This window comes from Mesitornis unicolor, unplaced genomic scaffold, assembly GCF_000695765.1.
Source record: "Mesitornis unicolor isolate BGI_N332 unplaced genomic scaffold, ASM69576v1 scaffold12001, whole genome shotgun sequence".
In the NCBI taxonomy this organism is placed as follows: Eukaryota; Metazoa; Chordata; class Aves; order Mesitornithiformes; family Mesitornithidae; genus Mesitornis; species Mesitornis unicolor.
Window position 1 is genome coordinate 19,033 of NW_010164506.1, and position 21,305 is coordinate 40,337.

Consider the following 21,305-nt stretch of genomic DNA (forward strand, 5'->3'; position numbering starts at 1 on the left):
TTATCTTAGTTTTTGGTTTAAGCGTTTGTAAGCTCCTTCTGTAGGTGTCAGAGGAGGAGAAGCTTCTCCAAAGGTTGATACAGAACAGCTAAATCGGGTATCTGTCTGGATCTCCCTTCGGAGGAACTCCTCAGAGGAGTTTTCCTCTTTGTGTTAGCTACAGAGAGCCTGTGGTGATGGCCACCTCAAGTTGCTAGGCTTTTATGACTATTCCCCTAACTGTGCGTGGGGATAATTCCAATAAACGCTCGGTAGAAAGGAATGTAAATATTTTATTCCTCTGTCTCTGAGAAAGAAGTTTGTGTTGTTCATAGTGCTGCAGTATTGAAGAACATAATGCAGATGGTTTGAGTTCTGTCCCTACCCTGGCTCTGTTAAGTACAACTTTCAAATATTTTAATCTGTTTTTTTGACACCTGTGTACAACTTCGAGTTATTAACATTTGATTTATTTAAATGTGTGTGTGCAGCAGGGAATTATTAGATTCCACATCTCATCTAAGGGCTTGTTCTTAATAAATTGCTCTCTTCTGATGGTCCCTCAGAGCTTTAAGCAGAGATGCAGTTGTACTTGGTAACTAGAAAAAATACATTTTTGAAAAATAACTAGCTATTACTGTAATGGTCATTGCAGGAAACAAATGAAATTAATTTAGGTACTCTGTGCCAGAGTTGCCCTGAATTTTGCTGAAATTAAAGGGCTGCGTCTGTTTTTTTTTAAATACGTTGTTAGTCAAGATGATGATGTGTTTATGGTTTTCCAGCAGCATAGAAATTTGTGGCGCTGTGTGAAGACATTTTTATTTCAGCTCTAATCATAAGCAATCTAAACGTACCTTAATGACTGTGAGAAGCACATGTAACACGGTGAACTGTCAAATATATGGGTTAGCTGTCAGTCACTTCTTCTTCTGAGCCACCACTGCTGAGTGTGTACTACTTATTTTCTTGTTATGGGGAGAGAGTGCATATTTAGTTTATGCGTCTTAAGGAGCAGTTTTTCTAGCTTCAGCACTGGCACAATTACTATCAGCTTTTTAAAAGCTTGGTACTGAATACAGTCCAATGCCTGAAGCTTCCCAGCTGGTGCCAAGGGGCTGACTAGGAAGCATTGGCCAAAAACCAAATTTTTGCCAAGTGTGTACTCAGAGCGTACAGCTGTGTTTGGAGTTGAAGGCCGAACCATTTCTGTGTAGCACTGGCATTAAAATACAGACCCTGACTTTAGATGTGAATTGGAGATGCTTGGGTTTAGATTTGCTTCCACGCTTTCAGCAAATGCAGTGCAGCGTTGACCTATGGCATAAGAAACCAACATGAAATGGTGCGTTACTCAGTGGTGTCAATCTGGGTTTTGTTTTATTAAATTGCATGCTACTCTTAAACCGGCCCTTTAACTTAATAGATAACTAGGAGCTCAAAAGAGCATGTTTGGTTGGAGTAGTTGGTATTTCATTTTGCTGTGGCTTTTTCCTGACTTGCTGTTCTTTTTTTTTTTTTAATTTTTTCTTTCTTTCTTTCTTTCTCAGACTTCATGAAGAAATAATTGACTTTTATAAGTACATGTCTCCCAGACCTGAAGAAGAGAGAATGCGGATGGAAGTGGTGAACAGGATAGAAAACGTTATAAAAGAGCTGTGGCCTAATGCAGATGTGAGTAGGACACTCTTCTGTTTGTTAATATACAAAAGCAATGGTTTTTGCATGTTTACTTCGTGAAGTATTAAATAGTGTAGATACTGTTGATTTTTCCATATTAAAAGAACCAAAACAAACCAAAATGATTTCTGGTGAAATGAGAGAAGTGATCATTATTTTCTGGCACACATAGGAACAAAGACAAGCTAGACCTACTGTCGTCAAAGCAAGGGCATGAGGAGGGGCAGCATTTAGTCTCATAAATATTTATTTACTAAGATTAATGGGAACATATCAGGCATGCATGCGCGCTTGAAAATAATATGTTAAACAAACTTTTCTGAAACTCATGTCTTGGCTGAAAAAGTCTGTAGCAGGGCGTTGAGTCCAAAGACCTGTGGTCTCGAATAAGTCTGTTAGGGTGGAAAGCCAGCAATGCCGTGTTGTATAGACCATGCTGTTTTTAATGGGCAGGTAAACTGAATTGAAGTGTCTTAAAAAGGTAAAGGAACCACGTCTTTGCACAGGAAGAAACAAGTACTTTATTCGGTTGAAACAAAGAGTTTCTCCTGTGCAGAACTATGCTTTTTTAAATAAAGGTTGAATTAAAGAGAAGTTAGGGAAGTTGCTTTTACAACTCAAGATGGTTTTATGGGGACACAGCTGGATTTTTAGCATAATTGAATCTATTTTAGTTGTATCCTTGTACTAGCATGGTGTTCATTTCCAGAGTGCAGATTGGTAGCTGTAGTCAGCTATCTGCAGATAACAGTAGCTGAAAATAAGGACTTGTTAGCTGGAGTATCAAACCAAATTCAGATAGCAGAATCTTTAGTATACGGAATGCTCTTTGATCCTGCCACAGTAAAATGTAGTGTTTTGACACGAGTGACTTAAACCCACTGTTCATTTCAGATCTTCTTAACCTGTTTTTTGGAATGTGTTTTTTAGGAACTGGCAGAACATGAGAGAATATGAGTTCTGTATAAGCTCTGTGTGCGTGGTGTGTAGTTTTGTGTGTACACATTTTCAAGGTGGTTCACGTGCAGTTATGGACAACGTAGTAGTGACATATGATATGGAAGCATGCTGTGTGCTGTGACAGCTGCCTTTGGACAGCTACAGGGAGTTGGCAGAGTCACTCTTACACGTGGCTGCTAATTTTCTCTTTGAGCAAAACCGATCACCTTTCCCAGGGAGCTGTGTATGAGACTTTAGCGTATGTCACAGGTGTGGTACAGCTCTCCTCTAACCCAGTGACATGGTGTTGTAGACGCTAATCAAGAGCAGGAGTAGTGGGCTGCCAGTCTGACAGGCAATAGTATAGAAACAGTACGGGTATTGAACAGCTCCTACTACGGTACACCCTGCTGAAGTCTTGTAGTAGGGGATTTCACCAAAATAACTGATTCCTTCAGCCTAGAGAAGATGCTGCTGTTTCCTAGACAAGTTTATGTGCTGCTGACTTAACCAGTGTGGTGGGGTGAACGGGTTTAGTCGCAGGGGGTCTATCTTTGTGACCGCCAACACTTTGAATGAGGCACAAGTACTCAGTGCTTCCAGAGATACTGTCTGTAGGACAGACTTATCTGTAAAAGCTTGGTCTCTTATATTAAAAATAGTTTATGTATATATATAAATATGTGTGACTTTGGGGCCTTGAGAAAACAGTCTTTCTTGAGGCTACTGAAACTGGTTTTTTGTAGCCATAATCTTTTAAAGAAGGGGAAGCGAATTACAAGCACTACCACGCAGTGACAGCTGACCACTGGGCTTAGCTTTAGTGGGACTGAGAAACAGCACACACTGTGAAAACTGAAGTTCATTTCTCAATTCGTGCCAGTTAAAACTGCTACCACAGTCTTTCTTCACTTTTTCACATTCTTGAAAAAGATAGGGAGCAAGAGCGTGCTAGTTCCTTCTTGTTAAATCAGTAACGGCTCTTCAGATCCTACCTCTGCATTTGTCTGCTGGTGTTACATCGAGGAAGAGTTCTCCTCTTGTATGTTCTTCCGTGTGCTGGAGGCTAGAAGGGAACACTGGCTTACAACCTGGAAATTACTGTAATGTTATTTTTCTAGTACTGTACAGATCTGCTTGGGAACTGAACTGAACTCAGCTGTGTTCAACTTTGACAGTCTTTCAGTAGTCTTTCAGTCACTGGAGTTAATCACTAACCTTTTGGAATCTGTGTTGGTTTAGCTACTTGTAAGATTTAAGTTAAGAGTACAGGTGCTGAGAAGGTGGAGTGTTATCTGGTCCAATGTCCTCAGGTTTAGCTGTAGTGTAAAGCAGTAAGTTAATGTTTAAGCTGTTCATTTTGAGTCACAGATGTAGTGAATCCAGCTAAAATAAACTCGTAAGTTAAACATACGCATTTAGTTTGTAGTTTCTCACTAAACACATAGGTAAGGTGTACCTTATAAAAATCAGGTGCCGAGAAAAGGAAAATCGGGCTTCATGAATCTAAATGCGTGGAGCACGTGTGGAATGGGTCTGTGCGCCGTACATTTTTTTTTTTTTCCTGTTCCACTTAGGAAAAGGCTGAAAAAGCAGATGGAGGGGGTAAAACAAGGTATCCTAAACTGTTACTTTATTTATAGAAGTTAGCAATTGTGTCATTTGCTCTCTTACTCAAGGGAATGTGCTTAGAAGGAAACATTCCTAGTAAGTGAGAACTGTTCTTGGCATCAGCAAGGCTCTGACCCTAAGAAAGGCTTTAATTACACTGAAACCGAACAACCCAAAACATTAAATAAACTAAGACATTTTAAGACAAAGGTTTCTGACCAGTTGAATATGAATATTTGACTACTGAACAAATAAGGACTTATACAGTGGAATTTAGGATACATTTGTCATGACATCCTCAGCTTCGTGTCTGAGTATTGTGTGGCCGTGTAGATCTGCAGAGGAAATGCTGCATACTTCACACACTTCAGTTATGAAAATACTGTGATTAGGAAAGGATATGGAAAGATGAACTCTGTTTATTTTGACAAACTTCAGCAAATTCTACTTAATGATGGAAGAGAAAGGGAAATTTAAATTGGCTATGGATAGATTTTGTTGTTGTTGTTTTGATGGATGGATTTTGGTAGCCAGGACATCTCAAGCTTTTGTGTGTTGCCAAGTTCTGTTGTGCATAGTGAGGACATATTTGGACACATACCGTAATTAAAGCTTCTTCAGGAACTTTGGAATTTAATACAAACAAGTTTGCAGTAATGCAGGATAAATAGTCACAATAACGTATAGGAGTAGGAGGAGCCCGTTACAGTTCTGTGAGGTCTTAAGTTATCTTGTGAAAGCAAATACATATCTCTGTCCACACAGAATGAAAATACAATTGGCAGTGTTGACACACTACAGAAACTCGTGTGCACATCTCTCAAGTCATGATAGTGTCCTGTATTTGGGATGCTTTAAATGGCTACAGAGCTTCGACAGTTTAAATTCTGATTCAGTAATAAATCAAAATCCTTTAACATTTCTGTTCTGTTTTCCCCACTCTTCCATCTTTCCAGATTTGATGAGAGAGGAATTGAAGTGTGGGTGTGGGTTTCTTTTATAATAATCCAGTGTTTCTCATACTCCAAATTGTTGTACAACAGCAGATGTTGTCTCATTCCTTTCGGTAAAGGTCATATATGTTCTATCAGTAAGTTTATGGGTTCAGGGTTGTTTATTCAATAAAGGCTCTCTTTGCTGTGCAACTGAACACACTATTTTGTTTGATAATATGAAAGCACATTTAGTTTTTTTCCAAACCCATGCTTCATTGTGCAAAAGCACTTTTCAGACCTTTTTGGTGGCCAAATAAATCCTGGTTTGACTGAACACAAACAGTTTCACAGAGGATGCTTTTATTACTATCCTGGATTAAAAATAGTCATAATAATTGCTGTTCTTAGCTTTGTGATGCCTTTATGCTTTTGTCAAGATCTAGTACAATATTTATGCTAGTTCTCCGGCCTCTCTTGCACTCTTCTTTACTTTGAGAAGGTGTGAACTTTAAACATTACATTTACTGCCCGTGTTTGCTTTTTCTTGGGTCTGGGGTGAGGCGGTAACAAGAGTGAAGTGATATAAAAAAGTCAGGAGGAAGCCCTCATACTACTTCTTAGTCTACTTTAGTATCAAGACACTTCTTGCCAAAACCATCTTATTTTCCCATCTCCCCATTTTTTCTTATCCTGAAGGAGAAAACCATAAAAAGTGGGTCACTCAACATACAAATATGTAGCAATCAGGCTAGAGTATGAGACTGATTAAAGCAGAATACTTGAGTCTGTAAGGTGGCTCCGAGAAACACATCAGAAGACTGTCTGGTTGAAAATTAGTCCAAATGTGAAGATATTTTTACTTTGAAGTTTCACCAGTCCCTTTTTGAGACTTCGCATGAGACCCCTGCGAGGCTTGACAAATTTAACGAGAACATGGTTTTGAATGGCTTATAAGGGAAACCTGGTCATTGAAACCTCTGGTGCTAGTGAAAATCCAGCACAGTAAACTAAATCTGGGGGATGGGGAACTTTCTGAAACTTTTTTTGGTTGTTGTTTAAGCAGAAATAAACAGTTGTGCTACTCGTTCTGTCACTCCAAAAAAACACATGGATTGTGATTTGGTTGTTGTTTCGTTGGTTTTTTTTTTTAAGGTGGGCAAAGCAACAGAAGTATATTAAACTCAAACTTAGAAAATGTGTTTAAAAACTGAAGAGTATACTTTGAGGTACAAAACCAAAACAAATTGAACCGATGAATGAAATTTTATGTTCTCTTTTTAAGTGTTTCAAAATCTTTCAGTTTATGTATGTTGCCAAATGTAGTCATGGTAAAACTTTTACATTACAAAGAAGGTTTTGTAATAGAAAAATTAAAGTTAGTAAAATTTTATGGTTAGTAACAATGAAGATGAGCCATTTGTTCTACATGGCAGCTGTAAATGCTCTAACAGAGCAGAGTACCTGGTGTTCAGTGTGCCTGCTGGCAGTACCACGATCGACCAATGGAGGGTAGCAGGAACCAGCCTTTCCGAGCAACTTCACAGAGCTTGCTTGTCCCTTGAAGCCTGGAAATTTGTTTTCATCTGTCCTCTTCTTGTGTTTCAGGTGCAGATATTTGGAAGCTTTAAAACTGGTTTATATTTACCTACAAGGTTAGTAATTTTTCAGTGTAAATTCTGTATGAGAGAAGAGATAGCTTTGTGGAACCTGCGCTCCAGAAGTGATTTACCTGATCTCCCAGTACCTGTGTTACCTGTGTGTATACTTGGGATGTTAAGAACGTGTTAAGCTCTTAGTACTCCGCAAAGTGTACAGAAATATAGTAATTAAGACAGTTAACTGTAGTACATATGTCTATATAGCTTTTGCCTGCATTAGTGAAAGAGCTGAATCGCCGTGTTGTCAAAAAAGGCTTATTTTGTGATCTGGCATCATTAAATGACTGAACCAAAATAAGAGGCTGGCTTTAAAAGAAAAGCTAAATTTTATCTTCACAGATGATTAAACGGAAACATTTAACATTATCTTGTTAATGCTAATTAATGCGCTGAAGAGAAAAGAATACACATGGAGCTGTGTTTTACTTTCGATCTTCTTTTGTGAAATCTGTGCAATGGTCAACCTCTGTCTTTTCCAAATTTAAGACTAGTTTTCGTAAAGAGAAGTCATTACTCAGTGACACTGGTATCTTGGGTGTAGAAATTGTGTTTTTGACAGTTAAACAGAAATAGAATGAAAGGCTTAAATAGCTGCAGGGGATAAACACATTTAAATAGCTTAAGTCTGAAGTTAACACTTGAACTGAGTCCGTACTTTGGGAGCATGAGGAATTAGTATCTAGTTCTGACTGCAAGTGATGGATACCCGACTTGTCTTTTCATCTCCTTTTGAAAAAGAAAATATCTGCCAGATACGTGAGCATCTGCCTTGGTCTGAGGAGTTGCAGGAAAGCTGCATTGCTCAGTTTCTGTGGAAGGTCAGAAGCAAGGTGTACAAATACACTTTGTTTTCGCTTTTGGCCTTGTTCTTTGGCTAAACTTTGAAAATAATCAGCATTTGTGTGTTGGTAATTAATTCGCTGCTGCCTTCTGTCAAAGCTTCCCTTTGCCCTAGATTTTCCCCAGCTGTTAGTAACTGTATATTTAATTTAGATTTCAGGTTCTGGGGTTCAGAAAGATCTACAGTGTGATTTTAGTTCTGTTACTCTGTGTTAGAATTTGCCTAATATCCTTTTACTTAAACTGAGAGTGCAGGTTTGGGCACATGGTTGTTCGGCTGCTGGATCTCTGTGTTATTTCACAGGCGATACCTCCCCTCAAGGTGACAACAGAGCTGCTTCTGCTCGTGCATCAGAAAAATGTCTCCTGTTCTTAACTGTCAGCCTCAGTAGTGGGTTTAACAGTAAGTTAGTTTAGAAGAAAAGTGTCCAGCAGCATTTCCTGCTCTCCAGGCAGGTTTTGAACACGGTTTTCTGCGACTGGCCGAGTGCTGCCTCTCCTTGTCAGCTGAATGGTATGCAGCTGAACTGCTGCTGAACTTCCCTGCTGCCGAGGCTGCTTGGCGGCAGGAGATATTTCATCTAACGCAGATGTGGTTTCTTTGAGGTGGTTAAAGCCATTAAAGGATGGTGGTGTTTGTGTATCAGCAGACCTGTAAAATCTAGATGTGAGAGGAAGTATTTTTAGTGTTAAAATAAATTTTTTTCATGTTTTCTGTGATGCGGTTTTCCATAACTGAAGTGGCTGCTATTACAGCTATAGGGTTATACACTCGTCTCCACTGTGTTCCCAGCACGCAGGGGAGATCAAAGAAGCTGGGGAGCAAAGAGGAGAAAGCTCGGATCTCACAGTAGCCTTCACTGGCTTCAGTTTGGACACCAGTCACCTTTCGCATTTGAGATTAGGCACTGACTTAGGGTGTCAGCTCCCTGTATAGTCAAACAAATGTATACATAGCGGGGAAGTGTAGCAAGGTGGAGATACCTCTTCAAGGAGCTGAGTTGATGAGCAAAGTTAATCAGAGAGTTTGATCTTATTTAACAGCTTGTTGCTTCCTGAAGTCCAAGTTACCACACTGTGCTCTCGTTCACTGCTCTCTGCTCTCGGCACTGCTGAGCAGCTGCTTCCGAGGTGCCCGCTGGTGCTCTCATCACCCAGAAAACCAACTAGAGTTGCAAAGAAGCAGGAAATTACCCCAGAAGGTTTTGGTGGGCAGTGGGGGGGAGGGAGTTGATTTCTGCCAGACTCATTAATATGTTGAATTGATTTCCTGTGGATTAGATGAACACCATGCCTCAAGCAAAGGAGACAGAGCCATGCATTGGGGAGTAGAGGATGGGGAGCAGGGCTTTCCCTTTTCCCAGTAGCCAGCGCTGCTGATCGCTGCAGCCCAGCAGTGGTGATTCACAAGTTGATTTCTTGCTCTGAGTCGCTCTAGAGAAGCCGATCCCTCTCTGCTGACAGGGTGGCCTGAGGAGGCAAATCTTGGGCTTTGCAGCCCCATTGATTTGCGTATCTGTCCCCTCCCCTTGGTAACCTGAAATGTTCCATATTTCCCCAAGTATAAGAGTTCATCCTCACTCCTTTCCTGAGGAAATGAAGACTACATTATTTGGTTGAGCTACATTCTGTCAACTTTATTCTAGTTATGCGTGGATGTCAGTTGTTTATCTTTTAAGTGTTTTGGTCTTTTAATTTGACTATATATTTCCTTTCCATTTCAGTGATATTGATTTAGTTGTTTTTGGAAAATGGGAGACGTTACCTCTTTGGACCTTGGAAGAAGCTCTTAGAAAGCACAATGTAGCAGATGAAAACTCAGTAAAAGTTTTAGATAAAGCAACTGTAAGTTTGGGGGAAAGGGGGTATTTCCTTGTTCTAAGCTAAATTTTTAATCAATGAAAAATCTTGGTCAAAAGGATGAATTTTCGTAAGCAGAAACTTTTAAATACAATTTTGAAGTAGAACGAATAGAACCTATTTTAGTTAGTAGAGTTTTTATGACTGACAAAATAAGTGATGGTGCTCCAACAGAAACATTTCTTCTGTTGGGGAAAATAATCTGATTTTCCACACTCCACAAGATAAACTTGCTTTTAAGTGTGATTATACTAGTCATTGTTGTGAATTAATGTGACTAGACTTGTGAATTTCTGGACTGAGTTGGTCCATAAATAAATAATTTCTCTTTTCTTATTCCAAGTAAGCAGACGCAATACATTTTCACATAGAAGTAATAAGAAGAGCCTTGTATAAATCCGTAATGGTATGTCTGGTGTAGGATGGAATTAATTCCATTACGACTTTCTAGCTTTTTCTGATTGTGAGAGTATGTAAGAGTGGGATTTAAAAAGATGTCTGATTGATAGCTGTTACTAGTAGAGAGAGAGAATTTGGAAACTCCTCCGGTGGAGATATGTCAGAGTGCTCTCAGGATCTTGTGCTTCTTGTTTGAAGATAATTTTGATGAGGAATCAGTGACGCCCAAGGACACGCGTGTGTCTTTTCTTAAGAGTATGTTACCGTTTATCTTTAGTTCTTAAGCATTTGTCTCCCTCTGGTGTTTGTTTTTCTCATTAGAAATATAGTGTATAGGATAGGATATTAAATTGAAAATAGCATTTATGAGTTTGAAAAGCAAAGTTTATGTAAACGGATTGGCAAAGAGTGTGAGTTCATAAATAGACAGGGGTTCTGTTTGTCTGCCTCCTCTCTCCAAATTCATAAAATGTCAGCTTTACTGGTATATATAAGTATGAAGGAAACCCAGTGTGTCTTGGATATCTGTGCTGATTTATTGTGTCTTTCTTTTGCAGGTACCTATCATTAAACTGACAGATTCCTTCACTGAAGTGAAAGTTGATATAAGCTTTAATGTACAGAACGGGGTTAAAGCAGCCCAGCTCATCAAAGATTTTATCAAGGTCAGGCAATGGTGTGATAGAACTACAGAGCTGAATATTTGATGACTTGATTTTCTCTTTTACTTTCACTGCATCCGTACTAGGGATACGCTTTCACTCTATTATTTTTGCTGTCTGGTACTATTGTGTGATGTTCTTAGGTTTTGGATACATTGCCCTAAAAGGCATGAAGATAGGAAAATGTACAAAGACTATGGAGAAGTTGCAATGATACGATGACTGAGGAAAATGCACTAATACCTATCTTAAACGTTCTGTTCTTCTAACTCTGGTTCCTTGAACTTAAAATAAGTAATAACCACACATTTCTGCAGAAAGTAGGAATAATGTTATTCTAGATTGAATATCATTTCAGCATACAAATGCTAGTGGAGTAGCAGAAGTTAAATTTAGTAAGTTGTTGTTGTTCAGGGGTTCACTAATATCTGTATCATAGATACATTACAGTTATTTTTGTTTAATAGATAGGATCATTTTGTTAGGATTAATGAGCTTGTGTGTGTAAAGTTTTGAAGTGTCATTACATTCTTTTCCTTCCCTTTCCCCGTTCAGTCCATTGGACACTCGTCGTAAATGTCTCATAAAAGAAGTAGAAAATTTTTCTTGGACTTTCATGTTCTGTGTGGAGAGAATGAAGTGCAGTTCAGTCTCACTTAAGTGGTTAGGTATTACTGTTCTACCACTAACTGCTTTGTTTTTTAACCAAGCTAATGGATGACAGGAGAATCGAAGTATTTCAGTAGCTGGACAAGTAAAACTTCTTCAGAAAGTTCTGTAAATCCAAATAAAGCAAGCACTTTACTTTCAGTCATAAGGGTTAGAACTCATGTACGTCTGCTTTAATAATGTCACTGAGTTGCAAAAAGTCTTCTAAATTTGGGGGGATTTTGAATTGCTGATGAGTTCAATTTATGTATGTTCAGTAGCCAGTATGAACGTAGCTCAGTTTGCCTCTACAGTGTTTTATTTCCCTAACCTGTAGAAGGGCATAGGAGAAGGATCTCTGTGCTTGGTTCAGTTCCAGTAGGATAGTGTGGGTACTTGTCTGCATAGTCCCACCTGTGTGGTTATACAAACCTTCTGCTTAAACCTTGTGCTGGTGAGGCCTCTTGTACCTTTGTTCAGAGTAAGAGGGTGGGATGAGTCCAGTGACCTTTCTTCTCTCAGCCTGTATCTGATGAACAGCACTCAGCTGTTTTGGCCGGCCATTTGCTGCTATAGATCAGGAGCAATGATTTTGTGCTATATAGCTCCTTGTTGGGGAAAGAAGATGCCGAGATTCTCTGTGGTGAGGCACCTACCTGGCATTTGGTAACACTTCTGTTCTTATGTCCTGTGCGTTGTCACATTGCCTGATGGTGGACAGGCAGTCTGTCCTTGGTTTTCTGCCACAAGTTGGGGGCTGTATTTCTGTTATACTCCACATAGAAATTTACTTTTAGGTAAGTCTATAAAGCCCTGCATGCTTGCCCAAAATTGTCTATGTACTTCTTAATTTCAAGATAGGTGGTAGTCTTCTCTTGAGAGCCTGGAGGCATTTTTGTGTGCTTAAAACAAGAAAAAAGTGTTAGTGTGTTCATGTCGCCAGGTTATTTGTAGCCCTTTGGAGAGGCTACTTTGGCCTTGAGTCAGAGCATAGCAAGAGCAGGCCGTGTTCCTGAGGAGAGCAGAAGCTGTGTGGCAGCTGGGCAGGGGCTTTGCCCACAGGGGTGCAGCCCCATGGTACCCCAGCCGACAGAGCAGAGCTGGTCTGGTGACAGCAGTGGGGATCAGCTCTCAGTCCAGCCAGCAGCTCCAGACAAGCTCCCACTGAGGGGGCCAAGGCTGAGGATGCCAAGTTGGTGGTGAAGGTCAGGAGTGGGGTCAGGCTCAGCACCAGCACACGTCAGCGTGGCTTGGGCAGGCACTGAGGGGAACAGCTGAGATGAAAAGCAGCTGTGGAGCAAAGCAGGGGAGGACTCCCAGCAAGGCTTCCCGCATGGCGCTTTCCTACACAGCTGTGTTCCCAGCAGCCTGTGCCAAGGCCGTGCCGCTGTGCTGCACCAGAGCTGGTGAGTACGGGCGGCTGAGCCTGGTGTGGCAGGGAAGAGGTGGCACTCTGCCTCACACACAGCAGGTAGCGGCTGCGCTGCCATGGAGGGTTGGTTGCTTCGCTTGGAGAAAACTTGGTGCGTACTTGCCAAGTGACTTCAGTGGTGTTCTGGAGGCTCTCTAAAAAGCACTGGCAGGGCATTCTCCTGAGTCTTATTTTGTCCTATGTAACTTTAAATACCTAAGTGAGGTGCTGTGTTCAGTATTACCCTTGGAAATACCTGTTTCTCCTCATCCAGTTTATTGAGGAAGTCTGAGGCAGCTGAGGCCTTAATTAAGGGTTTGCAGTTTCCTGAGAAAAATCCTGTCTTTGAATTTTGGTGTGTACTGATACTCCACACTTCAGCTTGTGACTGTAAGTTCCTCATAGTTCAAAAAGGTGATCTTGAGGTCTTCAGCTTAATAGGTCTCCTGATACTCACTGTAAGACTCACGCAGAGAAGCTCTTGGAGAAATTCTCCTTTCCAAGTGATCTTTTGCAATCACAGAAGCCGTGATCTGCATCTCCTCCCTTGACACTAAGGAACTTCTTAGCTCTGTGTTGACAAAAGGAGTGTGATCACTGAGCCGCTCATGCCCCATCCCCAACGAGGGAGTGTACAGAGTGCAGGCATAGCCCCAGCCTCCACTGCTGTCCGAAAGGTCTGTGTTCTCCACACATGCAGCACATACACACCTTAAGGGAATCCGTGCAGACAAACCTGTTGAAGGACCCATTACCCAAAAGTAAGTATTTAGGTCCTTGGAAAATGTTACCTGGGTGCAGTAATTTTGAAGAAATGTTATAAATTCTGGGCATCTGAAGTATTTGCAGGACAGAAGTCTCAGTCCACTTTGGGATCTCAGCTCAGTTGTAGCAGGAAGGTTTTGTTACAGACATGGATGTCTCCATAGTTCTTCCTTTGCTGTCCTTTTCACTTGTTTGAGAAAAGCAAGTGTATTCATATATTCAAACAAAATAATTCTGATTTTTATGAGTTAATAACTCTTCTCTACTGTTAATATCTGCTGCCGGAGTTGAAGAGGTAAAATAACTGTCTTGATCACAGGCAGAGCACTTGGCTTCTCCCCATTACTAAAAATAAGAAGTTGGAATTAGCTTTGAAACTTGCTAAAACAGATCGCTTCAATATGCGTTCTTAGCAGCAATTGTAGATACGCATCACAGTATCCTGATACCTTTGCCTTTCTCTTTCAGAAATATCCTGTATTACCGTATCTAGTTTTAGTATTGAAACAGTTCCTGTTGCAGAGGGACCTTAATGAAGTATTTACAGGTGGAATCGGTTCTTATAGTCTTTTTTTAATGGCTGTCAGTTTCCTTCAGGTAAGCTTAATTAAATTTATTGATGCCATTGGTGCAAAAGGATGTTACTTTAAGAAGGAATTTAGTAAATCCTTAAATTTAGTCATTTAAGCTATCCTGTTTCTGGTTTTGCACCCCCTTTTCCTTGGAAAATAGACCCATCCCACCCGTCTCCTGTTCTTTCTTCCATACTGCTACTTTTGGTATTAGAGATGTTGGGAACATCCACTGGTGTGTCAGTACCAGGCACGTGTGTCAGTCATGGCAAAATAACTTGAGTATTGTGTAACTTATTTGGAACAAGCGACAAAGGTTAGTGTTAGATACAGCTGTCCCTTACAACACTTGTTTTCCAGGTCATGCACCCTGTGCATGAGCTTCAGTGAATGCAACAGAATTTTGCTTGTCTAGGTTTTTAAGCTGGTATCGGATAAATGTGTTTTACAGCTTTCTCCTAAATCTGAGACAACAAAATACATGACCTAAATCTGTACTGTTGTGCTTAGAGGAGAGAAATATTGTAGAAATACGAAGCAGCCAAGTTCTGACTCTATCAGCCTTGTTATTTTCCTTGTACTAGATGTTATTGTGGAGCTCGGTGTGTGTCTGTACTTTTCCAGATCATAGTTACTTTTAAACCTGAGCCTTGAGCTGGAGCTTGGTGTTTGCTGAGTGCTATTGCAGTTGCCTGCCAAGCACAAAAGAAATGAAGGCGACAGGTGTATTGTTTTGCAAGAAACCAAAATCTCTCCTAACTCCAGTTTTTTCTTATATTGACTAATAGCTTTTCTATTTGCTTCTGCAAAATAAGAAATCAAGTTTTGTATCTTTTGCAATTACGAACTGGTTTTCTTTTCATAATCTCTGGGGCTGCATACTTAACAGCAGGGGGGATCATTTGTATAGCTGCGTGCATTAAGAGACAGGTTTTGTATTGCAGACCCAGGTTTGTGAAGGGCAAATATCTTTGCTTTTTTACAAGAACCCTGGCATTAGTGCTGGAAGTTCACTTAGTTAACTGAAAGTTCAAACACCAAAATATTAATGCTTGCCAGCCTTATTTTTCAGAGGTGATTAGTTTAGAAAAGTTTTGATAGTGTCTTGTTTTAAAGATAAAAACCAGCTTTATCGAGGAGTACTCTACAGAGACATGTTTGCTTTGTATGTTCTGTTTTGTTATTGTCTATTATGGTATTTAGACATGCTTTCTGTGCAAAAGAAAAGGCATTTAAAGGGACTTGAAACTTGAGGTCTTAAGAAAATGATTTTTTTTTCTCTCTTCTTAATAGCTGCATCCCAGGGAAGATGCCTGTATGCCCAATGCCAACTATGGTGTTCTTTTAATAGAGTTTTTTGAATTATATGGACGTCACTTCAATTACCTGAAGACTGGAATCCGAATAAAGGATGGTGGCTCTTATGTTGCCAAGGACGAAGTGCAAAAAAGCATGCTGGATGGCTACAGACCATCAATGCTGTACATTGAAGATCCATTACAGCCAGGTATCCTTAGAAACCGAGATTTAACGTATTGACTATGTAAAGAAGTTAGGGGAATGCTTAATACATAAATACGTGGTTTCGTTCTGTACTGTTACCTTTACATCAAGGGTGATTGCTGACTTGAATGGATGGCTTCTGAAATGATGAGCCAAGTGCTGGTCATAGCAAAGAGTTAACACATTTCTGATCTGGAAGTACGGCATGCAGGCAGTACTGGTATATGTGCAATATGTGCAGTACAGGGCTCTATTGTTTTTTATTTCATGCGTTGCACTTTTACCCAGAGAATTGCCATTTTGGACTTCTGTGCATGTAAATATCTATAGGTCTTTTAAGTTCTTTCAAATATTTATGCTTCACTAATCCTGTTCTGCAAGAGGTGACTGCAGTGAGTTGGGAGTTAGGGGCAATTTAAAAAAAAATACTACTGTCTCCTGTCTGAAAGGAGATAACCATGGTTTCAATCCTATTTATTTATTAAATTATATTCTTATTTATAGGTAATGATGTTGGGAGGAGTTCCTATGGTGCCATGCAAGTGAAACAGGCTTTTGATTATGCCTATGTTGTTTTGAGCCATGCAGTTTCCCCAATAGCTAAATATTATCCTAACAACGAAACAGAAAGGTAAATGTTAAGAGTCTAAATCTCAGACATTAATTGCTTCTATTTTGGCGTGTCTAAAAATTAATGGTGGTGACGGTTTTGGTCTTTTCCTGGTTTGCAGTATATTAGGTAGAATAATTAGAGTAACGCAAGAAGTGGCCACGTACAGAGACTGGATATCAAAGCAGTGGGGAATGCAAAGCAGGACAGACGCTGCGTGTAATGGTGAGTTTTGAGTGAGCTTGACTGATGCTGGGGAACTTGCCTCAGATTGTGCTCGTATCGATTTTGTTGTTGCTTCTGCCTTGCATCAGGCAGTGTATGCATCTTAATATGAATTGACTTGCTCAGTGGTGATGGGCTTTTTCTTGAGTTCTTTTCCAGAAATTGTAGATTTGTACACAAGTAAAACTGCCATACCACGTCCTTATTGCGGCGCGATGGATTTGGTCAGCATAGAGCTCTGGAGAGAGTGCTGGCTTGCCAAAGGAGGGTTTTGAAAACCTTTCACTTTAAATTACGCATGTTGTTCCTGTCACACTTCCTTTGTCCTTTAAACGTAGACAAGGTTTTAAAAAGCGCGACTGAGAATGCTACTTTAAATGTAAAACCTTAGCCTCTGTTGTTATTTTGTCTTTAATTGTAAAGCTTAACATACTGTATGTGTACGGAAGCAATATTTAAACCAGGATTGACCATGTGAGTGGAGTAAGTCTTTTAAACAGAAAAATCCCAAAATATCAATCATAATTTTTGTTACTACAAATGGAAACACACAGAGTCTAGCCAGAGAACTTGCTGAAAATGGCCTTTAAAATCATCTTTATTTTCAGTGCCTGTCTTCTGACTTCACCAGCCACTTGCCACCCACTTTGGTGTAGATGTATCTGCTGGCTGGAAGTTTTAAAATTCATTTTAATACTCTACAATTATTTTTTCAACTGTTAGCTACTAGAAGTCTTGTCTGGTTAGGGGTTAATCAGGGAAGGTGACACAACTACCCAGTCTTCAGGCTAGGTTGGGATTTTGTTTATTTGTTTTTCAAGGTTTTGTTAGTGATTTCCCTCACTGACCTTGTCAACTGAGTGCTTCTGGCCACTGGGGTTTTGTGGGTCCACAGGCCCCTGAGGCAGTGCTGTACCCCTCAATAATGACAGCTGATCCTGGGTTCAGTCCTGCAAGCTCCAGAGCGATACATTGCTACCTATCGTGATGTATGTATTAAATGCTATATGACAAATACAGCTAGTGGGGCAACAGATGTATATCATATAAATCAGAGGTCACTCCTAGGTGCCTTATGTGCCATAAAACAATAATTAAAAAAAATAAAATGACCCTTTGTCAGGAAGACAGTGGTGACAGTTACAGTGGCCATCTTGTAGATTCAGTTTAGATTCGAGTTCCAATTCTGTTTTTTTATTTATTTTTTCAATTAAGGAGCAGTTAGTGAGATATGAGAGTTCTGTATCTTGTATTTTCACTGTAGGGTATCACACAGAGCAGCCAGATTTATTTGGAGTTCTTATGACCGTAGCAGCTCCAGCAGAAGGAAAGTGGGGATTGCTGGGTATTGGGCATATAGGAACAGAATTTAAACCTGTGCATTTGAGTCCTGTTGAAATATGTCACATTATTAAGCAGCACATCAGAGCTCTTTCCATACCTTCTTCCACATCTTACCTCATTTCCATCTTGACCTGTGGGTAGCGTTTGGCGGTTTTCATAGTGCACCTTACTGGTCTTGCCAGGAAACCGCCCCACCCTCTGCGAGGTGTTGGCTCGGTGCGTGCAGGGCATACGCACAGACACGTGCACACGTGAGCTGCATGGACTGACAGTGTGGACGTGTGCAGATGTCTGTACTTGTCCTGCTGGGTAGAATAGATATTTAATGCCAGAGTGGGTATTAACAAAGAAAAAAAGCGACATATTTTAGCAGTTAATGTGTCGTGATGCTTCTGCTTTGTTTTTAATAGGTAATGGAGTAACCTTGATAGTAGATACTCAACAACTAGACAAATGCAACAATAACCTTGCTGAAGAGAGTGAAGCACTGGGAAAACCTAGAAATAAAACTTCAGAAACGCTTAGTAAACATTCTTCAAATTCTTCATCAGGTCCTTTATCATCATCGTCATCTATGCTGTCCAGCTCAAGTGATGTAGTAAGTACTGGAGGTTTTCTGATTGTATTTAAATTTCTGCAGGTTTTTTCCCTGATTTCTATTGCCTCAGAATACATTTGGAAAGTTCAGAATCCTAATTAGTTATTTCATGCAGAATCCAAACTTGCTTCAGATGTTACCTCTAGTGCCGTTTCTGCACGCGTAAGTTGCAGTGTGTTTTGACACAGTGCATGTAGGCAGTGGATCTAACAGCAGATACGAAGTTACCCAGCTCTCTCTTTTCTGGGAAGACTGTTTCAACCAAAAGACTTGGTAGTCCTAAGCCATATGCTTTTTAAAAACCAACACAGCATATTAAAAATAATGTGGTAATCCTATTTTTAAAAGGCAAGACAAATCCCAAAATCAGATTCATGCATCAGAACATTTTTAAATCTGTTTATTCAGTAAGAATTCTGGATTGAAAGAGTTTTGATACCTAATGGAATAAACATGGTTTAAGTTTTGTCCACTCTAGCTCTATTTTTGAGGGAAATCTCACTTTTAGAAAAAGTCACTCTTAAGAAAAATTCTCTAATACTTTAAATTTTCCTAAAGGATTCTGACGGAACACCTTGCAAAACCTCTAAACAACTGAGCTGTCGTCAGTCTACCACAAACAGAGTGGGGTCACAAGAAGTGTCACTAGAATCCTCCCAGTCAAGTGGGAAAACACAAAATAGCCAAACAGCCAACACATCCAGCAATGCGAACAAATCTCAGGTTTGTGAATTGTTTGAGAACAGCAACTGTGTGGATGATTTGAGTATAACGCGTGCCCTCCCTGGAAGGGTAGCCTGTTCTGGAAAGGAAATGCTGCGTTTTTCTCCTCCCCTTTACCCCACCAGAAAGCTTTGGATGCTGGGTGTACATGGTACCACCTGGTTCTCTGTTCAGCTCACCCAGAGGAGTTTCCAACAGTGGCTTTCCCAGCCTTAAACCAGATGGAATTGGGTTGACTTTGGGGAATCTGGATTTGCCAGATGTATACAGCTGTGTCGCACTCATTTCCTTTTTGCAAAAAGCACTCCAGTCCGGTCTTTACTGCAGCATTTGAGAACCAATGAGACTTGAAAAAGTCAGTGAAAGTCTAGGTTTAAAACGAAGACTGGTGCTGTGTTAGCTATTGATGCTTGGTGAAATGCCTCTCATTAAGAGAGACGAACATACCTTGCTGGTACATGAAATTCCCTCATTTCCCCCCAGAGACAAATACCTTTATGATGAGGCCTACCAGAGCTTATGCATTTAGGGGATTTCTCAGGGTCAAGAATGCTTTTTTGATGACTCAGTAATCTAGAAATACTATCTGCCTGTACAGACAATATACTTCGAATATATGCAGTTTAAATTTTTATACTTTTGCAGAATTTAGGACTTCTTTAATGTGTGAAAAATAGTCTGGAGTCTTCTGGAATATTATTCCTGAAAAGCAATTCTGAAGCCTTGCTGCCCCCAACTTGCTGAATCTACCTCTAGCAAGTAACGAGAGGCCTTGGATATGCTGTGAACATGTGTTTGCGTTATTACGCAGAGCTAATTCTGGTGCTGGAATGTGAATATGCACGATCTGGGATACTCTACATCTGTAAAAAGATGTGGTATAAAATTAGGCCTGGTCTTAAAAGAATGTTATGTTAATTTTGCACACAAGATGTGATTTGAGCAGTCTTCATCTGTCACCTTGGATTATGGATTTATGTTTCTGTGAACCACTTTTTTGATGATTGTCGAATGGGAGCGATAGAACAATTTTCAAAATTCAGAGTGTTCTGCTCCTCTCACTTGACCTGCGTGGTTTTGGATCTAGAGATGAACGTTTGTTTCCAGCCACAGCAGTGAAAGATTTGTGGTGCTGTGCTGCTGTCTAAGCGATGGCCTCACTTCCTTTGCCATAGCCATTTTTTTCAAGTGTGACGCTCACGTGAGTTAACGTCCTCATTATCCAGAAGTAGGGCTGTGTAGTTGCCACACTTTCTTCTGTTTAGCACTGAATTACCACCTTCTTTTTCTTTTACAGCATGGATCTGCACGGTTATTTCGCTCTTCTAACAAAGGCTTCCAAGGTCCAACAAACTCAAGCCACGGTACCTCAGTCACAAACAAACAACATCAAGGCAGCAAATCACACCATCAGTTTTTCCACGGCAAAAAAAGGAAACACAAGAGGGATGCGGCCCTTTCAGACCTTTGTCGATAGTTGCCTATTTGATGACTGTTCTTCTGTGTGCAATGATCTCATGCTACAGGATAGTTTGATAGTGACTCCTTGGATCTCTTCCGGAGCTTCAGACTGTTCAGACATTGATTAGCAACTGCATTTTTTTTTCCCAGCTCGCCACGGAACGGATCATGAAGATTGATCACTGCAAAAAAAAACCAAAAAAGAAAAAAAAAGAAAAAAAAGAAAAAAATTTAAAAAATTTTTAAAAAGGAGGAAAAAGGCTGCTCATTTGATAAGTCATATGCTACAACAGGGTCATTTAGGATATAAAAGCTTGAATGTAAAATAAATGTATTTCCCATCAGCTCATGCTGACCTGTAGAGGTAGTACTCAGTGTGTCTAGGGGGTGGTAACAAAACACAAAAAAATAGGAAAGAAAAAAAAAAAGCAAAAACTTGTATTTTGAGGGAAACCCAGCCTTTAAAGGTGACAGTAATTTGTGCATGATTTTTTTATTATTTTTGCATATACTTACCATTTTATTGTGTATATATAGGTGACCATATAGGAAAAACTGACATTTGTAATAGTGGATTTGTTAATACTTTTTACATAACATTACTGTTTAAATTGTAAACATAAATTTTTCTCAGGAGTAGTTTGGAAAATAATCTGAATTGTCATCTTAACATCCATACAAAGAGACATTAGTTATGTTGCTCAGAATTTCTTTTCTTGGCATTTAAAAGATTTAATAGAACATTTGATCTGCAAAGGCTGTTCCTCTGACAGAAAGGCTTCTGGTGGCAAATGAAGGTTTTCATTTGTGTAACGTGTACGTGTACTTTGTGTGGACACTGAGCTTGTCATCTCGGAGAAGTAACCTTCACCTCGTTTTCTC

The 21,305-nt window shown here is 39.9% G+C and overlaps 1 protein-coding gene across 1 annotated transcript; it reads left to right on the forward strand.

Annotated features, from left to right (window-relative positions):
• Positions 1-1,536: 1,536 nt before the first annotated feature.
• PAPD5 (PAP associated domain containing 5) lies at positions 1,537-20,618 on the forward strand. Its single transcript, XM_010194342.1, has 11 exons — positions 1,537-1,653; positions 6,750-6,796; positions 9,367-9,487; positions 10,459-10,566; positions 13,856-13,984; positions 15,253-15,466; positions 15,967-16,093; positions 16,194-16,297; positions 18,052-18,239; positions 18,798-18,962; positions 20,260-20,618. The coding sequence occupies exons 1-11, from the start codon at positions 1,564-1,566 to the stop codon at positions 20,437-20,439; spliced, it is 1,473 nt and encodes a 490-aa protein (XP_010192644.1). The 5' UTR covers positions 1,537-1,563; the 3' UTR covers positions 20,440-20,618.
• The last annotated feature ends 687 nt before the right edge of the window (positions 20,619-21,305 follow it).

Coding starts and splice junctions, on each gene's coding strand:
- PAPD5 (XM_010194342.1), top strand. CDS start 1,564: ATGTCTCCCAGACCTGAAGAAGAGAGAATGCGGATGGAAGTGGTGAAC. Junction 10,567..13,855: donor TCATCAAAGATTTTATCAAG/GTCAGGCAATGG, acceptor TTTCTCTTTCAG/AAATATCCTGTATTACCGTA. Junction 13,985..15,252: donor TGGCTGTCAGTTTCCTTCAG/GTAAGCTTAATT, acceptor TCTTCTTAATAG/CTGCATCCCAGGGAAGATGC.